At 45.7% G+C, this 26,618-nt stretch overlaps 2 protein-coding genes and 1 long non-coding RNA gene across 7 annotated transcripts in view; 2 read left to right on the forward strand and 1 right to left on the reverse strand.

The window, feature by feature from the left end:
* Positions 1–26,618, reverse strand: part of LOC309356999 — a 401,715-nt gene that overhangs the window by 77,559 nt on the left and 297,538 nt on the right. The window lies entirely within an intron of this gene.
* On the forward strand, positions 1,678–19,702 carry MORF4L1 (mortality factor 4 like 1). Of its 3 annotated transcripts, XM_081888738.1 has the most exons (13): positions 1,678–1,833; positions 3,238–3,284; positions 3,869–3,936; positions 6,510–6,596; positions 7,412–7,492; positions 8,204–8,266; positions 9,913–9,938; positions 10,937–11,025; positions 12,239–12,340; positions 12,988–13,076; positions 14,785–14,957; positions 16,278–16,362; positions 18,859–19,702. In XM_081888738.1, the coding sequence occupies exons 1-13, from the start codon at positions 1,794–1,796 to the stop codon at positions 18,941–18,943; spliced, it is 1,035 nt and encodes a 344-aa protein (XP_081744864.1). In that variant the 5' UTR covers positions 1,678–1,793; the 3' UTR covers positions 18,944–19,702. The 3 variants fall into 3 exon arrangements, with proteins under 3 accessions (XP_081744864.1, XP_081744866.1, XP_081744865.1); XM_081888740.1 differs by lacking the exon at positions 3,238–3,284 and having other exon boundaries at positions 1,685–1,833; XM_081888739.1 differs by lacking the exons at positions 1,678–1,833; positions 3,238–3,284 and adding an exon at positions 3,461–3,574.
* UACA (uveal autoantigen with coiled-coil domains and ankyrin repeats) overlaps positions 22,229–26,618 on the forward strand; it is a 49,555-nt gene continuing 45,165 nt past the window's right edge. For 2 of the 3 annotated variants that reach the window (XM_081888390.1, XM_081888391.1), the window contains exon 1: positions 22,238–22,514. In XM_081888390.1, the coding sequence (XP_081744516.1) occupies positions 22,392–22,514 (123 nt within the window). In that variant the 5' untranslated portion in view covers positions 22,238–22,391. Of the gene's footprint in view, positions 22,515–26,618 lie in introns of all 3 variants that reach the window. The other variant, XM_081888393.1, reaches the window with a different exon arrangement.

Consider the following 26,618-nt stretch of genomic DNA (forward strand, 5'->3'; position numbering starts at 1 on the left):
TGCTCTGTTCAAAGTTGGCATCACAACACCCTACCTTTTCCCTAGTTGCCATCCTGAGAAGGAAGCAGCCAAATTGCACACCTCTCTATGTGCAAGGACTCCTCAGAGACTTGGTGCCTGGAATGGGAAGGGAATCCTATAGTCCTGACAAGAAATCCTCAGCATGGGACATTTATCTCCACTGCCTCAGCACCCCTGGGGCAGAATGGAATCTCTGCCCCTTTGCCTTTTCCCCTCTAGGTGGCAGCATCAGAACCAGCACTATGGACAGCTCCATGCCTCCAAGTGGGGTAGGGTGGGTGGGTGGGAGTTCTGAAGTCCCATTCTACCTAGATTTATTTATTTATTTTTACTTATTCAAAGCATTTTAAACCTTGCTTTTCAGCTTAAAAAAGCTCTCAGAGCAACGTACAAGACTGCTTGCTGGCTTGAAGTCTAAAAGTCATGACACGAAAGGGAAAGGGGTTGGGAGGGAGGAGGAAAAAAGCAAGCTCAGGCACGTGTGTTTTTTAGTTGCAGAGTTATTGCAACCACAAGAGTTGGGATGATAAAATTTGGAGGAGAAAATAATAGTGGTGTTTCTGCTGTGCTGGTGAGGTTGTCCGGTGGCCCCACCTCCCTCTCTCTGCTAAAGCATGATGGAAAGGCTGCAGTTGTGGGTAGGGCTTTCTGAGGCTAGTCTTTCAGCCCAGTCCCAACAAACCCCTCTCCTGACTGGCAGATCCAATGATGGAGGAAAAGGGCTTTTGATGTACCTGCTCCTGAATCTGTGGTGTGGGAAGGTGGGGCAGATGGGTTAGCAGCTCCAATTGTTGTGTGGAAAGGAAATTATGGGTTGTAGCCCAGATTAGACCCAGTAAATTAATGAACCTAAGAGAGTCAGGTTCACTAACGACAATGAGGTCTATTCTAGGTGGAACTAGCATAGGATACAACCCTTAATAAATGAATAAAATACATGTTGTATTTAACCCTGTTGTCAAATATAGACATATTTATATTATCTCTGACCCTACTCCTCCCCCCCCCACAAGATTATGTGGGCTACCTGGCTGGCCAGTTGGGAAACCTCTGACATTATCCCAGATCCAGAGCTCCCAGAGATTTTATTTATTTCATAAAACTTATACACTGTTTCACTGTAAAAAAATTAATAAATTCAACATCCTCAGTAGGAGTAAAAAAAAAAAGATAAAACAATTCAAGTATCACTAGGACAAAACAACAACAACAATTTAAGACTTTCTAAAAGTGAGACTGACAATAGACTAAGAGTAGATTAAAACTTGAATGAACTTTCTGATCATCTGGCATGTCTAAGCAAAAATGTTTAAGCTGAAAAGAAAACAGTGAAAGCACCAACATTGCCACATGCTTGAAGCCAGACAGCAGCATCAGGGGTTGCAGGCTGGAGTATTCCAGGCTGAAGGACTTGTGCTAATACCGGCTAGCTCAGTCAGTAGAGCATGGGACTCTTAATACCAAGGTCGTGGGTTCGAGCCCCACGTTGAGCGCGCCTCTTTTGCCCATTGGCTAATTAAAAAGAAGGAGGTTTGTTTTAGCAGCTCATGTGACAGGCAGGCGGGCGCAGCGGCGACCAGACGGGAAGCAGGAGGAGCCGCCGCCGAAGACTACAAAACCCAGCATGCCCCGGGAGAAGAGGAAGAGCCAGGCGTGGAAAGATCCCGTGCGCGCGCATGCGCCGTAGCGAAGGCTCCCCTCCTCTTGCCATAATGCGGCGACGCAGCTGAGGAGCCCCCGCGGGGAGGGGGAGGCGGAGGAGTCGCTTATAAATGGCGCCCAAGCAGGACCCCAAACCCAAATTCCAAGAGGGTGAGCAGCGGCAGGAGGGAGGGTCGAGCCGGGGACGGAGGGGGTGCCCTGCCGGAGACCCCCAACCACGGACCTCCAACCGCGAAAGGCGGGGGAGAGGGAGAGGAGGGGGCGCCCAGAGCCGGGCGGGGGGCGGCGGCGGCCGCTCTGCCTCCCCCTCCCCACCCCAGGCAGGCAGGCAGTGCATGCACAGGAGCCCGTTTTCCCGGCAGCAAAACCGTCCCTCGGGTTCTTCTCTTTGTCTCCCCCTCCCCACTCCTCAGGATGGGGGGGGGAGAGGGAGCCAGTAGGGGGTGTTTCCCCCCCCCTCCCCTGTCTGCGTCTTGCGGCTCAGCCTTCCTCTGAGGAAGACCCTGGTTGCTGGGTCAGGCCGAGGAGAATGAACCCAACACACACCTGAATTTGTCTTTCATTGCCTACTAGTCATAATGGCTACTCGTCATAATGGCTACTAGCCACGATGGCTATGTGTCCCCCCCCCCCCCCCAGTAGGAGGCAGTGATGCTCTTGGGTCCCTGTGGCAGGGAGAGCTGCTTCTGCCCTGTTGGAGGTCCTGCTGCCTTCAAGGCTTCCTACTAGGGGCACCTGGTTGGCCGCTGTGAGAGGAGGGTGGTGGGCTATGCGGTGGACCACCTTTGGGCAGCTGGCCCAGCTGCAGGAGCCAGACTCTCCGCTTTCTGCCTGCAAATGCCCTCATCCTGCTCAGAGGCATCACCCTCTGCTGTGGGCACCAGAGCTCCGTTGCACAATAGTTGCTAGCCCAGGCTTTGTGCATGTGGGTTGAGCACAGGTGGGCATTCTGTGCCATCTCTTTTGGTGTGGGACAGGATCAGCCCCTGTGGTAGGTCCCGGAATCTGGACACCCTTAATTAGCAATGCTCAAATAAGTCTTCCTCTTAGCTTATAGGGAGGCAGATTGCTACTTGACGGTTTGGTACTCTGTGCATTTCAACATAAAAATGAGGACATCCATGTGTGTGCGCGCACACACACACACAGAGGGCGGTGTTGGCGTCCTGTGCAACCCAAATCTCTGATGAGGAAGTTGCATTGCTTCAAAGGCACAGATGAAAAATCCTCTGATTTTTCTGTGTGTCTTATCGTTCAACTTTGAAAGCAAAAATATGTTGCCTTGGAAGCCCTTTCTGCACTCGTCAACAGAAACACCAGCTTTTGAACATGTGGTGTTTATTTGGGTTGGTGGATGGGAAGTCCAGTTTGAGCAAAATGGTGGTTCAGCTCTGCGTACCTTGGCCCAAGCTCTTACGAGGAGCTGAAATAATAAGATGAACGTTAACGGATCCTTGCATCTTCATTTCAGTGCGATGATGATATTATTCAGTGTTTGTGTGGTGCGTGTGCGTCTAGGCCTGCTTTTCCTACTAAATGGAAATTTTCTCACAGGTGAACGGGTGCTGTGTTTCCATGGACCTCTTCTTTACGAAGCAAAGGTATGTTGGCTGTAGTTTGCTGTGGCAGACGACGTTAACCCACCCACGGCAGTGCTGGATTTAAGGGGTGGTGGTGGGGGACGCGTGCGCTGTGCAAAACAAAACAAACAAAAAAACCTGCTCTGGGGCTCCAGAGCCAAAGGGCCTGATTCACATACCGTGCTTTCCTCTGCCAGCATTCTCGCACAGAAGCAAGCCTGTGCAAACACAGCAGCCACAAGCAGCCCGGCTCCCTTTCTCTGGTCCGCTCCATCCTGCCTTCCTTTTGAAGTCCTTCTGCAGTACTGATGGTATCGTATTCCTCATGCTAAGAGAGGCAGCCTGTGTGGCGAGTGACTGGGGACATTGTGCCCTCTGGGCAGCCACCGTGTCCCCAGCTGCAAGGAGCAGGATGGGCTCGCACTTTGCATGCTGGGAAACTCCCAGAACATCTTGCCACAGCAAGGGACCCGATTTGGCTGGGGCAATTAAATACCCTGTAGGCTGCCTAAGAACTGTTAATCTGGCCCAGAGTGGCATAAAAGTCTCTGAATTGCATGTGGACTTGCTAAGTTGTTGACAGACTTTCTTCTTCCTCCTTCTAGTGTGTAAAGGTTGCTATAAAGGACAAACAGGTGAAATACTTCATACATTACAGTGGTTGGAATAAGAAGTGAGTATTTATTTTTAAGTAACGATAACGAAACAAAAACAAACCTGTATTTGATATGAGGTATATATCCTACTTTTTCTCCAAAATGGAGCACAGGATGGCTTGTGACAATGGCAATCAAATAGCCACCATCATAACAAAACCATTATTAAAACCAAAAAAAATCAATATACAATGAACAGCAATGGTTAAAGTTCCTTCATTTCTATGGCAACTTAAACTAATGTTTAAGGTCAGAAAGTTGGGGCAGTACAAAATATGTGCAGCATCTTTGCAGGATTTCACCCCTGGCATTTCCAGCCAAAGCAGATGGCAGCCTGTCCTCAGTCATCCTTTGGGCTAGGCTGCCAAAACACACTATGTGTGTAGCTGCTCCTGAAGGTGTTTTGGTAACTACGGTTAGTTCAGGGATATGGCTTCTAGATGAGCAACTGAGGACAGCTGTTATGATGCCAGCATTTCACCAACACGACCAGCTCCCTGTCAATTATTTCTGGGCCCAGCTCAAAGTGCTGGTTTTGATTTTTAAGACCCATCATGGCTTAGGGCCAGGATACCTGGAAAATTGTATGGGTTCACATATACTTGCTAATACATTGAGATCTGCAGAAGAGGCTCTTCTCTGGGTTTTTCTGACATATTGTGGTTTCAGGGGAAAGGGCCTTCTCTGTGGTGGTGACTTTAGAATGCTTTTCCCAGAGAGGAATATCTGGCACCTGCTTTGGTATCTTTTTGGTGCCAGGCAGATACCTATTTTATTTTCCTAAGCTTTTTTTACTTCAGTTGATCTGTTTTATTCACACACACACACATTTTGTTCAGCTTTCTTATGTGTTTATATTTTTGTGTATTGATTATTTTATTGCAACGGTCTCAGATGTGCTTGAAGTTTCAAGATTAGTAAAATAATAATAGTGTTGAACCCATAAGTCAACCTTGTCTACTCACTGCCACAGTCATGAGGCTTTTGAGCAAAAAACCCCAGGAAACGCAACTTTGTGAATTATTGAAGGCTCTTGGCTCTTCACCTCTTGCTGGAGAAACAGTTATAGGTGGTGTGAGTCAGAATGTGAAATGGGGATTCCTCCTAAGTCTCTAATTTCAGTATCATAGCTATAATTGCATTCATTCACATCTGCTTTCCCCATTCTGGCATCCTCCAGATGTTTCAGACTACAACTCCCATCAGCCCAGGCAACATGACTGTATGATGCATGGGCTGGTGGGAGCACAATTGTGCTGGCTGGGCCTGACAGGAGCTAAAGTGGCACCAGTATAGGAAAAAGATGAATTACATGCTAATTAGTGATTATGTTTCCTGCTGCAGACATTGATAATTTACCAGAAAGAAGAAAAAGGGAAAAAAAGAAACCACTGTCTAAATTCATGCAGTGCCCCAAGTTTAACTAGTTATTCTTTGGAAATATTAACTGAAATTTCCTAAGTTGAAGGCTGCTCCCCTCTCTGCCAGGTTTAAGCTGATACAAAAAAGGAGCCTTGATCTGCCCACAGATTACAGGGCACCTTCCTGCTTTCCTCCCATGCGGTGCTCTCCCAGCAATGTGGGCCACAATCAAGGCATCCGACTACACCCTCTCTTTTTACTCCAATCTAACAGTCCTCCCTGAAGGCTGCTGTTTGCTATCTATTCTCAGCCACTCCACACACACTCCCAAGGTGGTTGTGGAGAAAGGGAGTAACTTACGTGTCCTCCCTCTCTAAGCTCCCACTATAATAAAGCCTGTGCCTGCCTCAAAAGGCCTGCTGTGCCAAAGCAAGGTTTTTGTGGCCTGCAAGAAGTGACAGTGGATTGGGCAGGAGAGGCACAGTGGAAGTGCTGGCAGGTTTTGGTGGCCTGATCAGTGGCAACAGAGCGATTGAAAAAGCCTGTGGGTGTATGTGAAAACCCCCGCAGAATTAGCTGCAAAATGATCAGTAATAGCTGGGGATGGTAAACCATGAGGTCATAATCCTGTCGCCCAATCAGAAGGCGTTCCCAAACTTTCTCCTGGAATGTAGTTTTCAGCTAACTTTAAAGTGCTTCTTAAAGAAAACAACAACAGCTAGTACAATGATTCTTTCTTCTACAGGAATTGATTGAATACCTGGATTCCAAAACTTAGGAGAAATCCACTCGCTTGTGCCTGTAGCCCTGTGTTAGGCAGGGCTGCAAGTCGGAAAAGCAAAGTTTTTATAAATAGCTGTCTATAAATATTTTTTTAATACCATATTTTTTGCTCTATAAGACTCACTTTTTCCCTCCTAAAAAGTAAGGGGAAATGTGTGTGCGTCTTATGGAGTGTACGCAGGCTGCACAGCTATCACAGAAGCCAGAACAGCTTTCACTGCGCAGCGATCCCTCTTGCTGTTCTAGCTTCTGGGATTCAGAATATTTTTTTTCTTGTTTTCCTCCTCCAAAAACTAGGTTCGTCTTATGGTCTGGTGCGTCTTATAGAGCGAAAAATACGGTAAATGGATAAAGTTCATTGGTTTTCTGTGAAGCCACTGGATTAACAGCTAGGGAGTGGGCTTCTTGTTATGTAGCCCCTGAAAACTCTTCCCTTCCCTTGCAGCTGGGATGAATGGGTTCCAGAAAGCAGAGTGCTCAAATACGTGGACACCAATCTGCAAAAGCAGAAAGAACTTCAAAAGGCCAATCAGTGAGTATTACCTAGTAATGGAGGAACTAAGCCAGGCCAGTGTATAATAAGTGGTTGGTGGGGTTTTTTACATGGGTCTCTGTATTCTTGTGTAAGAAAGGTGTGGGGAACCTTTGGCCTTTGCAATGTAACACAAACTTAAAACAGCAAACCTTTTAAAAAGATAAATACATTATTGCCTCTGCCAAAAGGGAAAGGGGTGTGCCCCCAAAGCTAGCAGAGAGAGCAGCAGTAAATTCTTGGGGAGCTGCTTCTCTTCCTTATAAGAGTTGCAGGCTGGGGTGCGGAGGGCAGGACAAATGGGAAAGACAGCCCCTTGAGGGTTCAGCACAGTCTCTCCCCTGCAGCCTGAATATGTATTATATGGATTTTATGTGTGTGTGAATTTTGTAGAACTCACTTCACCTAGTATGGGAGAAGGTGCCCTTCTCTCTCATTGCTCAGGCAGGAGAGCTCTTTGGAGCTATAATCTACTTACCCCCAAATTGCTTTAAACATACACTATGGAATGCCTTCTGTGTTGTCCTGAACTACGTACTGGATGGAGCTCACATTCTGTGCGGGTATATATAAACATAGAACACTGTTGGAAAAAAATGCAGCATGGGCACTGTCAGGGCAAGAGGAACAGACCAGGATGCCACAGTTTCAGTGCAATACTTAGGGACATTCCCAATGTTAAATTTTAACTGGTTGCACTGGCAGTTAAGAATAGCAAGACAGGCAGGGCTTCTGTTGCAGAGATACTTCTGTGCTATAGAGGCATAGAGATGCCTCTAATTAAGTCCTGTTTTGATGACTCTTTTTTTTCAAAGGGAACAGTATGCAGAAGGAAAGATGAGAGGGGCCGCACCAGGGAAAAAAACGTCCGGACTCCAGCAGAAAAATGTTGAAGTGTAAGAAACTATTTTGTCTGCTTTATTCTTTTTTAATTTAAAGGCTTTCCCCCACAATCTTTTGGCCTTGAAGATCTTAGCAAGCATATTTCCAAAGCTTAAAACTGTACTTTTGGTACATGTGGAATGTTGCTTTGGAAAATGTAACTTTAGTGCTGAGGAAACTGCTTTCCAATGAAGAACTGTGATGGGAAACGAGCTTGCCACGATTTCCAAGAGGCTGGGTTTTGAATGGTCCAATAGGCGTTCTTTAGGCAGTCATGGCTTCTACAGTATTGCAGGAGTTTTTGAGCCCAGCTCTTTCCCTTACTGTTGAGCAGTCTTAAGTGAGCAGGTGGTGAGATGTGCAGCTGGCATTTTGAAGGAAACTAGCCTTGTCCTTCTCGGGAGGGGGGCCTGCTGGCTTCTCCGAGTGTCCTCTGAGAAAATAACACCAATGATCCGCGTAAGCCTGGGCTCAATCTTGTGTTGCTTCCATGGATGGATGAATAGTGTACATAACAGAGCCCAGATATGACAAAATAGCATTCAAGGTAGGAGGAAGATGTCAGCCCCGGTAGGCTTCCCACCCTCCAGACACTTGTTGAATGGGGCTTTAACTTCCTCTAAAAGCTGTCTTGCCTTTTCCAGCTGAACTGAAGTGCATTCTCTTAAAGGTTCCATGTGTCGGGTCTGACACTCTCTCCTTAACTCAACCCCCATTGTGCCTAGATTTTTCAGACGAGATGGAGCGCATACAGTTTGCGGTTTGGAGACCCCTGCAATATCGACGCGGTGAGTTAAGGATGGATTGTCACGCCAGGATCTTCATCCTGAAATCCAGATTTCCTTGCTTTGTGTAGATTTATAAGTTTCTCTCTCTCTGAAAAATGATGTATAGGCATATTATGTGAGTACAGTGGTACCTTGGTCTACGAACTTAATTCGTTACGGAAGTCCGTTCTTAAACCAAAGCATTCTTAAACCGAGGCGTGCTTTCCCTACTGAGGCCTCCTGCCGCTGGTGCCCTTCCACTGTTCATCTTCCGAGGCAAAGTTTGCTAGCCGGAACACCTACGTCCGGTTTTGCGGAGTTCGTTGTCTGAATAGTTTGTTAACAGGACTGTTTGTAGACTGAGGTACCACTGTAATGGAATATCCTACCTGGAGATAGCTGGTGGAATAACAATTTATGCAGTACTTAATTCATTGGACTTTCTCGAAGGTGTTCTTCATGATAAAAAAACCATCACCATCTCGGTTGATCGCTCCTTTATGTACTTCCTCCGGTCACTCGTGATGTGTGGATTTGATTTTCAGATGCTGCATATGGATATTCCACTTAATATTAAATTTATATACCACCCTTCATCCAAGGATCATAGGATTTACAGTATAAAAACATGGAAATACATAACATAGTATTATGTTATTATAACAAATAAAAGAATGACTCCCTGCCCCCATTTAAAAGGCCATAGATTGTTTAATTAGCGAAAGGCCTGGGAGAAGAGGAATTTTTTTGCCTGGTGCCTAAATATATGTAATGAAGGTGCCAGGCGAGCCTCCCTGGGGAGAGCATTTCACAAACAGGGAGACACCGCAGAAAAGGCCTGTTCTCCTGTTGCCACCCTCCCGACCTCTTGTGGGGGAGGCACCCAAAGAAGAGCCTCAGATAATGATGATGATCACAAGATTTGGGTCGGTGCTTATGGGTGGAGGTGGTCCTTGAGATATTGTGGTCCTGAGCTGTTTAAGGCTTCATAGATCAAGGTAGCACTTTGAATTGGGCCCAGAAACTAACTGGCAGACAATGCAGTTGGGCCAGGGTTGTAGTTATATGCTCAGTCTGTCTTGCCCCAGTGAGCTAGCTATCTGCTGAATTCTGCACTATCTGAGGTCTCTGAACCGTCTTCAGAGGAAGCCCCATGTGTAACACACTGCAGTGATCTAACCTTTTCAGATGTTGATGAGAATTGTAGCTGTGCTCTTTTATAAATCATGAAGGCAGGTGGTTGGCTGGTCTGCCATGCTTCCAGCTATTAGGGTGGGGTGAAAGAGGCGGCTTCTACACCTTATTTTTTTTAAAGGCAGTGTACATTTCTGGTGTGCCTTTGCAGCTGCAGGTATGGCTGGTCACGGGGGAAGGATACTAGGCTTTGCGGAAAATTTAAAGCACGTAGCTCTTCCTTTATTATAGCAAATGCTGGGAATGCAGCTTCTACATATGCCAAATCCTGTCCTTTCCGTATTAGGCCTAATCACATTGAATTACCCTGCGTGGATGATGTTCCATTCAACACTGGGCCTTGTGCTTTGTGGCTTGGTCAGTCCCTTACAGATCAAGTGATTGGGCTTAGAAGAAGGAACTTTTTTTAAAAAAGTGCTGGCGTTATACTTGCTTTGCATGTGCAATAACAGTTTCTCTTTTCCCTTTGGCAGGAAGACCAAAAAGAACAAACAGAAAAGTAAGAGCACCTCTTTTGAGTTGCCCACTCTTATCTAGCATGACGTTCTTCTAGATTTTCAATGTTTTGCCAACATTTCTCCCCCGGCCCCACCTTACTTTTGTAAGAGCAAAAAGGGTTAAGGAAAAGATGGCCCTCCCAGTGTGTTGGCTCCAAAATCGAAGCTCATAGAATCTGGGAGCAGCAGCAGTAGTACTTTCAATTAGTTACTTGGAGGCAATTTTTTAATCTGCTGTTGTTATTCTGATGCAGTAATTTATTCAAAGCTGCCCACTCTACATAAACATGAACAAGCATTAAAAGGCAGCCCTACTATAATGCACATCCTGCTAGAACCTGATTTTTTTTTATATTGGTATCCTAAAAAAAATAATAGGGGAAGGGGAAAGAAGCAGTTAATTGCATTGAGCGATAAAAACTACTCTAATCAGGTGGCAGCCCTAGAAGTCTTAGTTGAGTTTTGATCAGCTACCAGATTAAATCTGCGTGTCTAGACTACTGAATATGGCTTTCTCTGAATGAAACAGTAGTTACTTTATTATTATTATTTTTAAAAAAGGTTTTGCTTGAAGCAGGGGTCTTTCCTCATACACAAGAGAGGGAAAGTCTCTTTTAGTGTCTGCTAGTATTAAAAGTTTTAATGTAACACTTCTTAAAAAGCATTGCCCAATCAATTGGATGCATCTTTAAGTCAATCAAAAACTTTGTAATCACTTCAATTAACTCAAGACACTGGAGCTACCCCCAAAGCAGTTCTTAGCAATGCTGAGCAACTTAAAAAATGGGGTTTGCATCCGGGATCCCAGTGACTATTTTAAAGGGGCTGCCACAACATTGGGGTGCAGTGTGTGTGTGTGTGTGTGTGTGTGTGTGTGTGTGTCTGATTTCCGCTTCTGTCCAGTAGACCCCTTCCGCGAGTGTGTGTTGTGTGTGAACTGCCATCTGTGTAAAATGTTTAGCTAAAACCACAACAGTGATTCTCTTGCCTGTTTGTGTAGCTCCTGGAATCGGTGAAGGCAGCAGCACTAATGAAAACCCTCAGCCTCCCAGGAAGAAAAGGGCTCGTGTAGATCCCACTGTTGAAAGTGTAAGTATTTTGGACTGTCCGGGACTCTAGGTAGAGTTCCCCTTGTTGGGTTGCAGTCATTACACAGTTATAATAGTTTGCAAGTCTTAAAAAGCAAAAATGTCCAAGATGTTTTGGATCCATCTCAGCCTTTGGGCAACTTCACAAAGAAGGGGGATAGATGGCAATAATATTTTTTTTCCAAATCCCTTACTTCAGTATTGGATTACTGCAAGTCGGTCTGCGTAGGATTTCTTTTGCCCTTGATCTGAAAGCTGCAGTTAGTGCAGAATGCTGCAGCACAATTGCTGACACAAGTGAGGCCTTGTCTGCATATAACACTTGTTCTCCGAGATCTGCACTGGTTGCCAATTTACTACCTGGCCAAGTTCAAGGTGTTATTCTTAGTATACAAAGCCCTTAACAACTTGGGACCAATTTACCAGCAATATCTCCGTACACCATATATGCCCAATTTACTGCATTGATCAGTGGAACTGCTGTTGTTGCAGGTGCCACATAATACATGTTCCACATCTGTAAAAACTCTTAGTGAGACAGGACTTACACTTTGGAACTCCCTGCCAATTGACCCTAGGCTGGTGCCTTCTCTGTACTGTTTCAACGCATGTTAAAAACATTTTTGCTTAGACAACCCTACACAGTTAAGTTGAATGCTGGTGTGAATTTTAATTTGCTTTTAGTCAATTGTTCTTTTAACTTTTCAAAAGTCTTAAAATATTCCTGCTAATTCTTCTTGATTGTTTTATATTTTTGTAAACAGCTTTGATACGTGGTTTCTTTTCTTTTTTACAATCAAGAAGTGTATAAATTTTATGAAACAAATAAGAAACGCAGCTTGTGGGAATACGTGAATGCTTGTATCGAGTAGCAATGAACATATTTTGTGGCTCCTTGAAACTTTGTAAGTGTCTTCATGGAACCACAAGAAACACTTGGCAGCCCTCCCTATAGGGCTGGCAATAGACAATTGAGGTTTTCTTCCTTGCGCAGGCTTCTGAATGGTTGTGTCCTGCCGTCACAGTGCCAAGGTCTGTTCTCAGTTCCTTGGATCTTGCTAGTGAGGACATCTCTGAATACAGAGATGCAATATTGTTAAATTCACTGATACACTGTAAAAAATAATAAATAAATGCCCTTTTCTGTTCTTTTGCCAATGTTCTTTGCTTGGTGCCAGTATCCGAATGCAGGTTTTGTGTCTTTTATTCTTCAGGAGGAGACTTTTATGAACAGGGTTGAAGTCAAGGTAAAAATACCCGAGGAGCTGAAACCGTGGCTTGTGGATGACTGGGATTTGATCACCCGGCAAAAGCAGGTAACTCTGAAATTGTGTTACTAAATGGACTGCTTATTTTTAAGCACCTTCAGTAACCTGAGTTGGTTGTAATGTAATGTGATATTACTGTTTGTTTGTAAGCTGCCTTTCAGCCAAAAAGGCTCCCAAGACACATAAAAATACAATAATGCAAGTACAATTGATAGAATTTCAAAACATTTCAGCAGTATTACAAACTAAACACATCCATGCACCTTCCAAAAAGGCAAAGAACATTCCCTACAGAGATATTAAGGGAAGGCAGGAATACTTAAGCATAGCTGTCAACTTTTCCCCTTTCTTGCGAGGAATCCTATTCGGATAAAGGGAATTTCCCTTAAGAAAAGGAAAACGTTGACAGCTATGTAAGAAGCATCTTTGCCTCACAAGGTCCCAGGCAGCGGGTTGCTCGAAGGCAGGTGGAAAACCTGGTGGCCCTTGATGGCTCCCGCACATTTTACTTCTAAAGAGCATAGTGGGGGTTTCCCTCGTAGGCTAGTTAGCGACTTTCAGCCTTCCCGTCTTGTGGTTGCAAAGGAGGTGCAAGTTTATTCCAATTTGAAAGAAGAGGTTCCACGGAGTTACACCTCTCTCCTAGCTCCAGTCTTTTTTGTTCTGGCTTAGGCACCTCTCGCTTTCTTCCGTAGCTCTTCTACCTTCCTGCCAAGAAGAACGTTGACTCCATTTTGGAGGACTACGCAAACTACAAGAAGTCGCGAGGGAACACTGATAACAAGTGAGGAGGGGGCGTTGTGGGGACTAATCAGAATGGCCCATTGTGGAGTATCTCTAGCCAAAAGTATTGGTCCTTTGATATGAAGAGGCTGACCTCAAACTCTCTATTGTTTATTTATTACATTTATATACCCTCTTTTCTTCCAAGGAGCCCAAGGTGGTATATATGGTTCTACTTGCTGCCCCCCCCCCCCGGCCATTTAATTCCCACAACAACCTTGTGGCTGGCTCAAGGGCACCCTGTCAGCTTCATGTCTGAGTGGGGAATTCGAACCCGGCTCTTACAGGTCCTAGTTTGATATCCAACTGTTTTGCTGCACTGGCTCTATTTGCATGAGACATGTATGTGCTTCACAGCTGTTCAAAGCAGCTTAGAACAAGAAAAAGAAATATAAACACACTATCTTGAATATCCCCTTCCAGTCCTGCAGGAAGCTTGGCTCAAATTCAGCATGAGGGTTTTGGGGTTTTTTGCAGCCATGCCTCCAGTAGTTCTCTTCTCCCCCAGCCCTGTTTGAGGTGAAGTATTTGGGGGCTTGCTTTGTGTGAACCTGGAGGAAGAGGGTGCCAGGAAGCGACCCTGGTCAATTGACCCATTGAACTCCTGACTCCATTTATCCACAAAGGGATTTTATAGAGTTTACCCCACTGTAATATCCTGAAACATTTCCTGGAGCATTCCAGGACACAACTGAATTTGTAACACTCTGAGGCCATCCGAACAAGCTCTCTCTGCTGTGCTGAAGAGGCCAACTGGATCCAACCCAGCCTTGATCTGGCAATAGCCCAATCATGGCAAAAGCGTGGTAATATGCCAATCACAGTGTCACCAGAATCATGCTTTGAGCAAAAAAGTTAGTCCATAATGTGACTGCCTAGTTTCAAGGTTGCCGTGAAGGCCAGGAGGTTGTGCCAGTCAAGGCAGCTTTCTTAGGAGTGTTGAAGCCCCCTACCATGAGAAAAAGATAATTTGTGCAGTGTCGAAAAAAATTCTAGGTGCTCTTTAATTTTTAAAAAAGCAATAGCCCTGCCTGCATGATCATTATTTTATGCAAGCACTTACACATGCCCCCCACAAACTGCTTATTGCTAAGATAGGCTTCTGATACACACAAAAGGGGATGGGATGATGTCCATGCCCGAAGGTCTGTTGCTTGGTTCCCACAGGCATCTGGTTGGCCACTGTGAGAACAGGATGCTGGGGAACAGCAGGCTTTTCTTATGTTCTTATGCAAAGGCCAGCCTGAGAGCAGAGCAGATAACACCAGGGGGTGGAGAATATCTGTGGCCCTCCAGATGTTGTTAGGCTTCAGCTGCCAGCACAGCCAGGGATTGGAGGAATTGGAGGTTCCCAGCTGCTGAGAACACTCTGCAGATGTGCACAGATGGAGGTCAGCAGGAAATGAGGTGACAGCTAGAATTTCCAGAGCAGGAGGGTTTGTTGGCCTTGTCCATTTCCACCCCCAGCCCCCTGTGGAACGCCTTCCCTTTAGATGTCAATGAGATAAAGAACTACACAACTTTTAGAAGACATCTGAAGGCAGCCCTGTATTGGGAAGTTTTTAATGTTTGATGTTTTATTGTCTCTATATATATGCTGTAAGCTGCCTGGAGAGATGGGTGGGGTATAAATGAAATATTAATAACAATTAATAACGAATTCTTGTTTCGGCTGTTGCTGACCCTGCATTTTTCTTGCTGTGCACCAGAGAATATGCTGTTAACGAAGTCGTGGCAGGCATCAAAGAGTACTTCAACGTCATGCTGGGCACTCAGCTGCTCTATAAATTTGAGAGGCCGCAGTACGCAGAAATCTTAGCGGACCACCCTGATGCACCGATGTCACAGGTGTACGGAGCTCCCCACCTCCTGCGGCTGTTTGGTATGTACATCGTTTGTGGGTCACAAAAGGCTTTTCCCAACCTGATAACCGTCGCTTTGGACTGCGACTCCCACCAATCCCGGCCAGCATGCTGAGACCTGATGGGAGCACAGCCATGCTGCCTGAGGTTTCTGGGAGCTGTAGTTTGAAACGTTTGGAGCAGCCACATTTTACAAATGTGGCTGCAGCACTTTTATGAGGAGGCTGTTCTTTTAAATGCCGGTGGAAGCCACTTCTTAGTTGACAAACGAGGCCGTCTCTTTCCGGTATGCATGCACTGTTCCTTCACAGGTGCAGCATTCATGTTGTTTTTGAACCCATCGTAAAGCTGCACAAAGCAATTTATTGAATCAGGGGGGAAATTATAACAGACATAAGAATTATGTTGGGGAAAATTGAGAGTTGAACACAAAGAGCTATTGGAGGCCCAGGGTGTAGGGTGGCCTCATTGCAGAAGTTCATGTGAGTGAGCATGTGGTGTGATTTCCCCATAAATGAGGCCTTGAGAGCTGCATTGCTCTCCTTTGGGTGGAAGCCTCCAGCCCCAAGATACGAAATACCTTTGCTGCCTTTAATCATTTCTAGTACTGTGGGCAGCATAGAATGAGTTGCAGAATATTCAGCGAGGTCCCCATCCTGGTGCATCATTCTATTAGACCAGTGGTTCTCAGACTTTGGGGAGCTGCTGCCCCTTTGGTTCCATAAACTCACCCCCAGTGCCCCCTGCCCTATAAAAAGCATTGCTCAGGATAGCCGTTTGCAAGACCCACTAAGGAAGATAACACAAACAAATTTAAAACAGTGACAGTGTATTTTTTCAATATCCAATTGAAACTATTTAGTTTAATTCAACTAAACAGATGGACATGATCCACTGAGACCAGCTTTTCAAAGCCTGACAGCCATTACACCTCCAGCACCCCCTTGCCTCTAAGCACCCCTCTAGATAATGTTGCCACCCCTGGAGGGTGGTACCAGCCACTGTGCTAGACAAAACTGCCCAGGCTATATTGGGGGTTAGCAGCACCTACTAAGTGGACCTTTCATAACCCTCAGTTCCCCTAAGTGCTACTCTTCACTGTGTTCCAAAATGCTTCCTCACTTGTTTCTGACTCATGAGGCTTTCCAGGCATCCCTGAAACTTCATCTCTGCCTTAGGATCACTAATGTGTCACTTTCAAAAGGCAGCTGCAGTCATGACCTGCATGATGTGATGGCTGGACCACTCAACTGGAAATAGAGCGGGCAAATTTTATGAATTGTGCAAATGCTTCCCTTAACGTTGTCTTCTCCCTTGTCCTTAAATTACCGTCTGAACAGTCCGGATCGGAGCCATGCTCGCTTACACGCCCTTGGACGAGAAGAGTCTGGCCTTGCTGTTGAACTACTTGCACGATTTTCTAAAGTATGTACAATGGATCACGTTTGATATCTGGCGAGTTGAGAGAGGCACCTTAGTCCTTGTGAGAGCTTGTGTTTCGTGCAAAGATGTTTGCATGGGGGGTTGTGGGCACCTCCAGGGCTCTTCTTCCTTCTAGCGTAATACCAGGAACTGTGCTTTTATCTCTTGGCAAGCTGAAGTGTTGATGGATGATGGGACAGGATTAGAAGTCCTCTTCCGTGGTCTCTTAGTCTCATGGATTTAGAGAAGTGTGGCATTTTTTTCAGGCTTTTGAGAGGCAGCATAGATACAGCAAGCCCTTAATGGGCCAAATCTCAAAGGATCCACCCTAGTGATCTGACCTAGTCTACTGCTGTGCCACAAACTTTTGCTGCTAACACAATCTGCCCCCTTGCAGAGCTTCTGAATCCAATTCAAATCCTTCTGAGTGCCACAAGCCCCCTTGTTTTTGCTGCAACAGGCAGTGAGCCCTCTGGGAATTTCTGTTATTACTATTATTATTATTTATTATGTTTGTATCCCACCTGCCCTCCAAGGAGCTCATGTTGCTTACATAGTTCTCACACTTCCCATTTTATACTGACAACAACCCTGTGAGGTAGGTTAGGCTGAGAGTAAGTGACCAGCCCAAGGTCACCCAGTGAGCTTCATGGTTGAGTGGGGATTTGAACTCTGGCCTCCCAGATCCTAATCTGGCACATTAACATATTGGCTAGGATTTACGCTGCTTCTGTCTAAAGTCATAACATAACTCTGCCACTTAATATGGGCAGGTGGAAATGTTTCCTCCCACAAGGGGGAGAAAAAGAGATCATTGAATATGAAAAAACAAAGTTTTTGGAGAGGAGTTAATACCAGCATCCTTCTCTCTGACATGCTAGATTTCTGTGTGAGTTAGTTTGAAGTGGTACCTGTGTAGGTGCAGAGGTTTCTGTCTGCCTGGGTGAGCAGTTGAGCTTCCCTTTCCTCCTTGCTTAAAGGCACAGCCCAGGGGTGTTCTGGCTTTCTGTCCTAGTTCTGCAAAATAGTGCAAGAGGGGGGCTTGTGGGGCTGAGGGGAAACATGTGACGGAGCTGTGAGCTGGCTTTGTATGCCTGTCTCCACATTCCTTGCAATGCCGAGCTAACACAATAAGACCAAGATTGGACACTGTTGTGGATTTTCTAAAATCAACCACACCCAGTTGTGATGTCTGAGATGGCTTGGTCAGAACAACACAGCAGTGGAGTCCACAGGCCTATAAATTAAACAGGCTTATGTAGAGGCATTCCCTCACTTTAGCTTTACACATGTGTAGAGCGTTACAGTCGGGTGATGACTAAGCAATGGCCTTATGGGACAGAGCAAAAGTAACATCCACAACAAGAACTGAGGAGGAACAGGGCCAAACAAACATCTATCAGTGTCAGGAGGTTTCTTCACACTTCTTCAGACAGCTTGACTCTTTTGCAACATCCTCTCCCCAAACCCATCCGTCTGCCATCATTTATAAGACGCCCCCCATTTTTTAAAACCCAAAATTAAGTTTTTTAGCTTTTCTTGGGGGTGGGGGAGGTCACTCCCACCAATTGATCACCCGCCTGCCCGCCACTGCCAATCGCTTCCCACAGCCACTGCAAATCACACACCGTGCCGCAGCCGTCAATTGTCTGCCTGTTCGCCGCCACCAACAGCCCACCCGCCCACTTGCCACAACTGCCAATCGCCTGCCCAGTTGCCACAGCCAATCACCAGCAGGCCTTGCCGCAGTCACCAATCACCCGCCCAATCGCCGCTGCCAATCTCCTGCTTGCTGCTGCCGTTAATTGCACATCCCCCCACCCCCGCATTCACTATCCGTGTATAAGACGACACCCAATTTTTGCCTTTTATTTTTTTTAAGCAAAAAGCATTGTCTTATACACGGGAAAATATGCTATTTGTATGCCACTTTCTCACAACAGTAAATATAACAATATTTCAGTACTATAGTAATATTACATTAATAACACCTAACAACAAAAATAACAAGGGAGTTTGACAGTTTCACCTTGGTCCTAGAAGCTCCTCTGTTTCACAGCTTCTTATAAGGCTTCCAAAGACTGGGTGGGGCAGATATCAACTATAATATATATAATATATATATATGTGCAGGTTTTGGTGTCCTCGGGTGTCTTCCCGTGTAAAAGTTGGGGTGTCTAGGCGACGTTTCGACGAGGTCTCACTCGTCATCTTCAGGCTGGTGCTTTCGGCTTCTTGTTACTGGAACTTGTTCCAGTAACAAGAAGCCGAAAGCACCAGCCTGAAGATGACGAGTGAGACCTCGTCGAAACGTCGCCTAGACACCCCAACTTTTACACGGGAAGACACCCGAGGACACCAAAACCTGCATTCCTGTACCCGTGAAAATCTACGAAAGCAAATATATATATATGTATATGTATATGTCACTAAGCCCAAGCACTTGGCTTCCATGTGAGATTCAAGCCTGTTGCCTTCCCCGTCCTTCCCTGTCCGCAGGTACCTAGCAAAGAACTCTTCCACGCTGTTCAGTGCAAGCGACTATGAAGTTGCACCTCCGGAGTATCATCGGAAAGCTGTGTAAGCTTCTCACACTCATGGGGTGTGTGTGTGTGTGCGCGCGTGTGGATGACTGTATCACTGGAAGGGATCCTTGGGTCTCTGCAGCAGACCTGCCCGGTTCCACGTCTGCTCACGGTCTCCTCTTGCACACATCTTTCCGCACAGCTGACATCCGTGTCAAGTGAATAGTGTTTTGTGTCTTCAGATGGAACTGTTGCCGCCCCCACGTCCCAAGGTTGCTTTTCCTTCAGACGGATCTCTTTCAAGGGGAGAGCCTCCCGGAGCGTGTCATTGGATCGATTTTGTTGTTGGAATGTGGTGCTGGAAATGTGACGAAACGTTTCATAGTCTTGAGCCTCCTGCATGCTTTTAGGCCCATTTTTCCCCCTTGAAACCAAGCTGATGATGGTTTGATGGTGTGTTGTCTTCCTCTTCCATCCCCCCAACCCCTTCAAAACAAGCAAACAAACTCTTGCTTCCAACCGAGTGGGGAGGACCAAACGCAGATGTCTACTTGCAGCTTGGGAGGGGAGGGACAGGGTAGGGAGGGAGTTCATGTGCTTTCTTGGTGTTGGGAGGGTAAAAATGTGTGGGTTTAAGTCTGTGTTCTTTGCCTGCATAGCTGAAGAATTGTGGGGTTAACTTTTGTCTTGGGTTCAAATGCACCTTCTAACATAGGACGGATTTGCCATTGTGTCTCACAAGTTTTCTGAATTTTTTTTTTTTTGGTAGGGGATGTTTACAGGTCCCCAAATAAACTTTTCTATTTCAACTGTTAAAAGACGGGTCTGTTTTGCTGCTTGCAAAACCATACACATCTTTAAAATGTGGTTTTATTCCAGCAATGCATATAGTAGAGTCATATAAATGTAGAGTTGGAAAGGATCCCCAGGGCCCCATGCAGTGCACTGGGCTGTACATGAGCAAACAGGTTTGGGAAAGAGGCACTTAAGACCTAAATGGTGATCTGGGAGCAGGGTGGTGAGAGAGCAATGTGCAAATATTGGTGGCGAGGCTACATTTTGTTAGGTGGCGAGGGCACAAGTAGCAAACAAGTTATCACCTAACACCTTTCCCCAGCCTGTTGCCCTCCAGATGTTTTGGACAGCAAGCCAGCCTATCTGGGACTGATGGGGCTTTCAGTTCAAAACATCTGGAGAGCACAAGGTTGGGGAATGCTGACCTAACATATGAGCAGTAGCTATTGAAAAAGGTGAAAGGCCATGTGAGGAGGGGAGGGAGGGCAGTGAAGCTAACAAGGACTGAAACAGCCTGTGTTCTTAATTATTATAATATTTTTTTATTATTTATATGCCACCCATCTGACTGGGTTGCCCCAGCCACTCTGGGTGGCTCCACCAAAAATACTAAAAACACAATAAAACATAAAGCCTTAAGACTTCCCTATACAGGCCTGCCTTCAAATGTCTTCTAAAAGGCAAATAGTTGTTTATTTCATTGACTGGTTTTGTCCTGATTGGCCTTGGACTTTCGTTTAGAAGTGGATAGCTCTTACAGATTTGGTCACCTGAGAAGCGAGATTTCTCGGGACCAAGTAGATATGTGGGAGGGTATCTAGATCATTAGCTGGGCGTAAGCGTTCTTGCCATGAGTGGTGAATGCAAAGGAGTGGGGTGCAAAAGGGGTTCTATGTGGGTGGAGGTTCGTAACTATAATTGTCTGCTAATAGGTGGCCCATAATGTGTTTAACAGTGGTTTACAGTGCCTCAGGAATGGAGCGTCCTCAGAGCCCAAAGTAAACCCAGTCAGGGTGTATCTTGGGTGGCTGGATTGGGTTAGAGGGCAGCTAGACAGAATGGGATGTGTGTTTTCTGCAGATCTTGCGCTCTTATACCTTCCTCTTAACACCACCTGGAGGTCAGCAAGCACAGGCTGCAACGTTCCTCTGCTTTTTCTCTACACACTGTCCTGGGTAACTGGAGACTTCAGAGTCCAGGTCCTAAAGGACATAAAAATTTAAGAATATAAGAGCAATCTTCTGGATCAGGCTACGAGAGAGAGAGAGAGAGAGAGAGAGAGAACACTACTGTATCCACTTTCTCCACACCATACATAATTTTATAAACTTCTGTCATGTCACCTCTTACAACAGTGACCTTGAGCTCCCAGGAACCAAGATATGGAATATACTCCTGCAAGGGGTCTTTGGATGAAATCCAGTTCTGTTCAGCGGAGCTGTTTCCAGAGCAGAAAAGATTGGTTCCACCCTTTTTGGTTGAAGAGCCTGGTATAACAAAGAAATCATCTAAATAAATAAATTATAGTTTCACTAGAGAGTGAGATGGCCATGAAATCCGTTGCCTCTTTTCTCCCGTCTCTTACTGGCCCTTTGTCCTCTGGCAGTGCCCTATATAACTGGAACAAAAATAACCCTATTCCTCATTTGTATCCTTCAAATGTTCCTGAAATAGGCATTGCTTGTCGCCTGGACCTGTCTCTGTCTCTCTGGTGGTTGAGGCTAATGGCACTAGAGTGTGGAATGAAAACGTTGGGTTATGGGAGGCTTTGGTGGTACAAAATCCTCTGCAGGTGGACTGGGGGCCTTTACCCCTGTGAAATGGCCTTTTAGCCAGGCTCCCTGCTGCCCAAGGCCATCAGTCAGCTGCTTGACTGGATGGAGATTTGAATCTGGTGCAGTGCTCTCTGCTCCCTGGCCCCACTTGCATAGCCATGCATTTGTTCAGCTCTTCCCAACATGGCTGGGGCTGGTGGGAGTTGTCCGAAACACCAGGAGGGCAGCAGCACGTAGCTAAATTCTGGAACTCCCTCTCACAGGAGACAGTGATGGTTTTAAAAGACGATGAGTCAAATTCATGGAGGAGGGGGCAATGGATGGCTACTAGCCACAATGGATCTCCTCTGCTTCTACAGTGGAGGCAGCAATGCTTCTGAATACCAGTTCCTGGAAGCCACAGGAGGGGCGATGACTCTTGCACTCAAATCCTGCTTGTGGGTTTTCCACAGGCATCTGTGAGAACTGGGACCAGATGGGCCATGGACCTGATCCAGCAGGCTTTTCTTAGGTTCTTGCTCTCTTAGGTTGGGGCAGGTTCTCTCTGGCCGCTCCTAAGCCTTCCTTGCTAATGTGTGTCCCAATCTCTTGCTCCACAATTAGCTGTTTCTGGTACGTGTTTGAGAAAGTGCTGTGTTTTTTCAGGGCTGTTCCATTGTCCCAGCCCTTTCCTTCCTTTCCCCCTCCTAGCAATCTGATTTTCAGCTTCCTGCCTCCAATGGGGCTGTTTTCTTTTCACTCTATCCATATCCTTTGCTGTTACAATACATCAAATGGTCCACCGCTTTTTGCTCAACCTCTTCTCCCATGCTCAGTGGTGGTGGTGGTGCGTGTTGGAGCAGCTTCCTACACCATCTGCCTCTGTGTTACCCGCAAAGCTTGCATGCTGAGAAGCCCGCCTCTTGTCCACTCTTGCTCTGTTGGCTGATTGGAGCCAATGATCCGGCGGACCAAGCTGCAGCGGAGGACCGAAGGCACCGTCTTGGCCGTCCCAGGGCTCTGCATCGCCCATCCTTTCCTCCTCCACGTCCGCCAGAGTTCAAAGATGGCCTCTTTCTGGGTGAGGCTGCCGTTCTTTGTTTGCAGTCCCTTTATGCTGAATCTTTACCGGGGGGCGGGGGCCAGGCCAGGGAAGTGGAAGGAGATGGGAGTCGGAGCTCCTTCTTTGCCTTGACTTCGCTTTCTGGAGGGGCTCAGCTACGAGTGAAGGGTGGGGGTTGGCCAAGAATGTCTGTCCTGTTGTGACTTTTTAAAGAAAATCCTCCCCCCCCCCTCATTGTGACTGTGTTGTTTTGGCTGATGCAGCCAGCATGACCAAGTCATGGAATCATAGAATTGTAGAGTTGGAAGGCGTCCCAAGGGCCCTATGGAGAAGTGAAAGAGTTTGGATATGATTGGTTGCATTATTTTCAAATAAATGAAATGTTTAAAAAAGATCTTAAGGAATATGGATTTGCAGAGAAAGATTCAAAATTTCAAATAGAAATAATAAATAATGAATATAAAATTTTATCTAAAATGTACAAGATACTGCTGGAATGGCATACAAAGGATGAAGAAGTTAAATCAGTTATGATACAATGGGCCAGAGATTTTGGATATAATATACCATTTAATGATTGGATAAAACTATGGAATGAAAATATTAAATTTACTGCATGTACTACATTAAAGGAAAATGTTATGAAAATGATTTATAGATGGTATATTACACTGGTAAAACTTGCAAAAATGTATAAAACATGTAAGAAGTGTTGGAAATGTAAAGAAAAGGATGGTACATTTTATCATATGTGGTGGGAATGTAAGAAAGTGAAGAGCTTCTGGGAGTTGATATATAATGAATTGAAAAAAATGTTGAAATATACATTTGTTAAGAAACCAGAGGCTTTTCTTTTAGGAATTATAGGAAATGAGATAAACAGAAAGGATTATAAACTTTTCCAATATGCAGTAATAGCGGCAAGAATATTACTGCCCCAGAAATGGAAACATGAACAAGTACCAACATTGGAGGAGTGGAGAATGAAGCTGATGGACTATGCAGAACTTGATAAACTGACAGGGAAGATTAGATACCTACGAGACCAAAAGTTCATCAAGGACTGGGGAAAGTTAGTTGAGTACTGGGAATGTATAAGTGATAAAGAAATAACGTTAGTGGCATTTAAAGAAGCTCTGTAAAAACTTAAGAAATATTGAAAAAAAGAATAACAGATGTGGAAGGGTATGTCAAAAGGCAATAGTAAATTTAGGAAATGTGTAATTAAAAAAGTTTAATTCGGATGATTGTCAGAGAGGCTGAAGGAAGTCCAAAAAATGAGAAAATCTGTGGAAGTTGTAATGTGGTGTGATATGTATTTCTTTTTTGACGGAAAATTATATATATATATATATATATATATATTCCAACCTTCTCCAATGCAGGAATCTTTTGCGCAATATGGGGCTCGACTCCATGGCCCCGAGGTCAACGGTCTCATGCTCTGCTGACTGACTGTTGGGAGATTTGGGATAGATACAAAGAAAGGACTTATTCACACAGAGCATAGTAAAAGTTATTAAACTTGCTCCCACAGGAGGCGCTGATGGTCAGCAATGGCTTTAAAAGAGTGACTACTAGCCATGATGGATCTGCTCCATCATGTTGGAGGCCACAGCAAGGATTTTGAGTACCAGTTGCTGGAAACCTCAGGAAGTGAGGGGGCTCTTATGCCTGAATCCTGCTTGCGGGTTTCTTATAGGTGTTACAAATGTGGCTTTGCCGTACAACAGCATATGCAAGGTTGCAAGTGGGGAGGTTCTCCTACTGCTAAAAGGACATCTCCCCCACATTAACTGGTGCTTTGGGGCTATAGCAGCAAAGACACTCACTGCTTTGGCATTGGAGATAGAGCTAGGTGCCTTCCACTTCCATCAGCCCCAGTCTCCTACAGCTATGCTGGGAGGGGCTGTTGGCAGTTGCAGTCCAAAATGCCTGGGGCGCCCCAGTTTGTGGAAGGGGGACAGTTCCCTCCCTTCCAACTCTTTCTTCAGGTTCTCATTAACACTTGAACTGTGCAAGGATGGATTACTGGCTGAAGTGTGCTAGGATAAGCTGGATAAGTGTCCCTGTGACTAAACCTTGGCTTGCACACTTCTTGTTGCTTATGACGGGCCAATTTGCTCCTAATTCGTCCTGGTGGTGGGGGGGGGGAGAGAGAGGGCGCGAGGCCAGGGTGAACATAGTTGTGCCTTCTCAATGTCCAAACTGTAAAAGCATTTCCTCTGGACTCTGGAATCTTTCCTTCCAAATGCCACTGGCTTTCTAACTTGAGCAGCGGTGCAGGCTGCTTTCCATCCCGTTTGAAGGCAGATTTCAGGCAACACGGGGGGAAGGTTTTGACCCCAAAGGAGGAGCATGCCTCGGATTGTTGTGGCCGTGTGTCACCCGGCAGGTTAAGTTTACAGCGTGTCGTGCAATTGCCTTATTTGTATTGGACGAGGGAAAACAAACGAGGCAGGAGACGGGAGAGCTGTCTGGTATGTTCTTGATGCGCCCCAAACTACAAATAGCCCACAGTGGCGGGGTGGGGGGGGTGGAGGAGGAGGAGGCATGGGGCATCTCAGCCACCAGCGTAGTGCTACTTTTAAAATGATAAATATCACGTCTGTAACCTCCTATAATTTTAGGTCACCCGCAAGCATGGCCTGAATTCCTAGCATGGGGGCAGGTATAAAATTAGAGGATTTATTTTCAGATTGTGGCCGCTCCGTTGGGGGTCTTGAATGCGGGGCTTTTCAGAAAGCTACACTCTGATCAAGGTTGGCCCTCGGTGATTTTGTTGTCAAATCCTGGGAGGTTTAATATGGCAATAAATCTGCAAAAAAAGTGGGGGTCTTCCCCAAGCATCTTGTATTAAAAACAAACAAACAGCTTTTCTCCCCGTGAGCAGCACTTTAAAACAGACAAACTGCATCTTGGCATGAATTACAGTTGTTGGAGTAGTTGAGAGTAGGAACCCATTGCTAGCCCCTGTCTTTGCAATGATCATATTGTGTCCTTTTTTTCTTTCTTGCATTTATACCTCACCTTTTCCCTCTAAGGATATCAAAGTGGCAGACATGGTTCTCCTCATTTCACTCCCACAACAACCCTGTGAGGTAGGTTAGGCTGAGATGGGGTTGCCATACATACGGAATTTCCTGGACAAAGCCAGAATACTACAGTTGGAAGCAGTGTCCGGGCGGAAATGCTAAAATGTCAAGGAAAATCCAGATGTATGGCAACCAATGTCAGAAGTTTAGATTTTGGTGATTTTCCTGAAAAATGGCTCAAAAACTTCTTCTTTTCTTTGGGCATTTTTTAAAAAAAAAGTTCAACAAGTTTTGTGTTCGGATTTTCACTTTTTGAAATACAGTGGTACCTCGAGTTAAGAACTTAATTCGTTCCGGAGGTCCATTCTTAACCTGAAACTGTTCTTAACGTGAAGCACCACTTTAGCTAATGGGGCCTCCCGCCGCCGCTGCGCTGCCACCACACAATTTCTGTTCTCATCCTGAAGCAAAGTTCTTAACCAGAAGTACTATCTCTGGGTTAGCGGAGTCTGTAACCTGAAGCATCTATAACCTGAAATGTCTGTAACCCAAGGTACCACTGTATTTCAAAATTAGGCTGAGAGGTGTTGACGGGCCCAAGGTCACCCAGTTGAGAGCTTCATTGCTGAGTTGGGATTTGAACTCTGGTCTCCCAGATCCTCGTCTAACATTCTAACCACTATACCATACTGGTTCTAGCAAGAAGATTCTGTGAGTGCTCCCATGTTTTTTTGGGCCAGGCTTGGTTTTTTGCACCTCGTCTAGACACCTCTTGCTGGCACCAGTCTCTGCTTGTGCAAATAAATGGTTAGCAGCCTTTATGGCATGGAGCTGCTAGCTATTCCTGTGCTCGGAACAGGAACTGTTTAGTGGCACGGAGAGATCTTGGAACATTCAGAGGGTTTGCAGCGATGGCTTTGTAGCTTGTAAAGAACTCCAACCTCCCCCCATCCCAGCGGATTCTCTTGTCTCCTCCTGTGCTTGCAATCGCATGCTAGAATTATAGAAATGTAGTCGATGGGACCCCAGGGGCCATCTACTTCAACCTGCTGCAGTGCAGGAATCACAGCTAAAGTATGAATGAGCA

Source organism: Podarcis melisellensis, assembly GCF_964234715.1.
Source record: "Podarcis melisellensis genome assembly, chromosome: 14".
In the NCBI taxonomy this organism is placed as follows: Eukaryota; Metazoa; Chordata; class Lepidosauria; order Squamata; family Lacertidae; genus Podarcis; species Podarcis melisellensis.

Bases quoted from the DNA above. Each gene is read 5' to 3' on its own strand.
- MORF4L1 (XM_081888738.1), top strand. From the start codon at position 1,794: ATGGCGCCCAAGCAGGACCCCAAACCCAAATTCCAAGAGG. The intron at 3,937-6,509 runs GTGAGTATTTAT...CTTCCCTTGCAG, and splicing joins TACAGTGGTTGGAATAAGAA to CTGGGATGAATGGGTTCCAG. The intron at 14,958-16,277 runs GTATGTACATCG...CCGTCTGAACAG, and splicing joins CCACCTCCTGCGGCTGTTTG to TCCGGATCGGAGCCATGCTC.